Source organism: Pelecanus crispus, chromosome 3, assembly GCF_030463565.1.
Source record: "Pelecanus crispus isolate bPelCri1 chromosome 3, bPelCri1.pri, whole genome shotgun sequence".
NCBI classification, from domain to species: Eukaryota; Metazoa; Chordata; class Aves; order Pelecaniformes; family Pelecanidae; genus Pelecanus; species Pelecanus crispus.
Window position 1 is genome coordinate 12419795 of NC_134645.1, and position 2790 is coordinate 12422584.

Sequence of the window (2790 nt, forward strand, 5' to 3'; positions counted from 1 at the left end):
CATCCTTGAAGTCCTTTTTTAAATTAAACACAAACATTGAAACATAATGACCACCAGGACAGTGGAAAAGTCAGGACCAAGTCTTCAAGCCATCCCCTCAAATTTTAGTATTATTCTCATTTTCAAAAGTACAGGGAAAAGTTTCCAGAGAAAATTAAACTATTAAACAGAGCTTCAATGGTCCACCAAGAGTGTCAGACCCAAACTTGGAAAGTTATTTGGACTTAAGACACTTATGCACATTACTTTAACAATTTAAGTGTGGATCTTGCAAGCGTGTCCAAATCTTAATCATTTCTTGAGGTTTTCTACTATGTACTAACATTAAGTTTGTGTAGGAACATACGTTATTTCTGTATTTCTCTTCAATATCAAATGTTTTGAAGCCTTTGTGTTTTTCCGGAGCAAGCCCAAGCTTCTGAAGGCACATTCCAGTATAAACATCATCAATAGGGTAAAGGAGTACCTGGTCAGATGCATTATTCAGTCTCAATGCCAGATCACCAGAGTACAGAAACCCACCACCTCCTGCATAGGGAGGATACGAACCTTCATAAACACTTTCTGGGATGTAGTACTTCAATTTTTTTTCTCTATGAGGTCCAGCATCTTTGATCACATCACCTATAAATAAGTCTTTGGCTTTGTCCTTTGATAAGCTCTTCAAGTAATCCAGGATCTGATGGGTATTGACAAAAACATCGTCATCACCCTTAAAAATAAACTGGACATCTGCACAACTGCTGCTGACCCACTTAAGAAACAGCACCTCTTTCAGAGTTAAATTGAAGAAAGTGTCTCTGTAGTTCCAGAGAAGAATGTCTTGGTGGGTTTCACTCTCAAATTTTATCATGTCTGAAAGATCAGGAAAATTATCCTCTGGTGGGGTCTGTCCAAGTAAGAAGACCCTTTTGACTGTCACATCCCCCGATTTTATTTCCTTGCCCCAGGATTCCCTAATTGCTTGCCTTCTATCAAAATGGGGTGTAAGTGACTTAATAGCCAGCAGCAGAAAAGGTTTATGTTTGCACTTGTTTGGCTGATCCATTAATAATGAATAATTTCTACATCTCAAATAAAGTAGAAAGTCTTTGAATCTGTCTGGCAAGTTTGCAAAGTCACTAACCTCTGAAGGTACCCACGGGTCCGGGTCACAGGAATTGAGAACACTTGAGTTAGAAACTAAGTTCTCTTCCACAGTCATATTGGAAAGCAATGTCAGAATAGGGTTGTACAGCAGTTCAAGCTTTTGTTGCTGTTTGTTCCAATAAGCTTTGTGAGGAGTGTATTTTCTCCAGAACTTGCTGTGTGGTATAATAACACGGCCTTTTGCATTCTTCTCTTGGCTGCCACTTTTTGAGACTTCCACAATCACATAAATAAAAATGTTTACCATCATCAGAATTCCCAGCAGCTTTAATCTTCTGCGTCCAACACTCATTTCTCATATCTGGAAAGAGAAAAAAAATGACAGATTTTTTTAGCCTTCTTCGTATCAAGTTCTTGATCTCATAAAAATGCAAACTACCTTCAGACAAAGAATGTGCAAGTTAGTAGCCTAAAAACAGAGGTTACCTACACCCCCAAAAAAGCAAAACCTAATCTACCTCTAATACATGCACACCTACAGATAGTAGGGGTTCGGGTTTCATCAGCTAAGAAGCAGCTGGTAAGAATGTAAAATTTCCCTTTGCTACTTAGGAATTTTACACAGCATTTTACAGTGCATCTAAATTAGCCAGCAGTTTTTGCCCCTCATTTAAGTCTCCTTGAAACACTTGACTATATAATAATTAGAATCTGAGCCCTCAACTTGGCAAAGGCAGGCAGGGAAACTTTTTTTCTGCTAGTAAGGTAAGCTTAAGGGTTTAGAATAAATTGCTATACAATAAGGTCAGTTATTTTTAAATTAAGTTTCAAGCTTTTATACTTGCACTCTTATACCTTCCAACTACATAATAGGCAGAGCTGAATTTTAAAGCATACAATTCGTTTCTGTCCATTTCACTTGGGTGTTCCTTGGGAGAGAGGCTGACAAAACTGGCCAGCTGCATTGCTGGTATTCAGATCTCTGCAGACAGAAGAGAACATGAATTTTTATTTTAGTTTTTTTTTTCCTCCAACTGGAAAAGGAAATGAATGGTAGCAAAAAGTAAAACTGTAATTATTCCTGGGAAGGAAAAAGAAACTGAAGAGAAATCAAAACAGGAGAGGTTTCCCATATATGTAAGACCAGGAATAGTAAGTGTACCTCTCTTTGCTGTAGCAAAGGTTATTCTGTGACCCATCTCCAGTTTTTACTGAGAGAAAATGGATCAATCCCTCTTTCTTCCACTGCTGTCAGAAAGGTGCACAGTACAAGGAGCAACATGAAAACAGTATGTTCCTCTGAAGTACTGCTTATCAGACTGTTTACTAGCCCAGGGGGATATCAATGTACAAGCTACACAAAATGTAACATGGGAAGACAAATTAGAAAATAATTCAGAATGAATAAGAAAGTTAGTAAGACCACATTTAAGTCAGATACAGAACTTATTGTCAAAGACGCTTTAATTGCCAGGAGTATAAATGACTATTGGAAGACCAGAAAAAACTAATGAAATAAAAGATTCGTAATCAATGTTAAAAGCCCAGCTGTAAATACTGCCTCAGAGGTCCTGAAGTCACACAGTCAGGAAGGTATACTTGAGAAGTACATCTTGTACTTGCTCCTCTTTTCATTTTATTTCCAGCCATCACCAGACACCTGAGCTAGACTGGTCTCTTCTGCTTTGACCAGTCTTACTT

General features: G+C 38.0%; 1 protein-coding gene across 1 annotated transcript; it reads right to left on the reverse strand.

The window, feature by feature from the left end:
- Positions 1 to 247: 247 nt before the first annotated feature.
- On the reverse strand, positions 248 to 1443 carry B3GNT2 (UDP-GlcNAc:betaGal beta-1,3-N-acetylglucosaminyltransferase 2). Its single transcript, XM_009482637.2, has one exon. It carries the CDS (start codon positions 1439 to 1441, stop codon positions 248 to 250), a length of 1194 nt encoding a protein of 397 aa, XP_009480912.2. The 5' UTR covers positions 1442 to 1443.
- Between the last annotated feature and the right edge of the window lie 1347 nt (positions 1444 to 2790).

Bases quoted from the DNA above. Each gene is read 5' to 3' on its own strand.
- B3GNT2 (XM_009482637.2), bottom strand. From the start codon at position 1,441: ATGAGTGTTGGACGCAGAAGATTAAAGCTGCTGGGAATTCTGATGATG.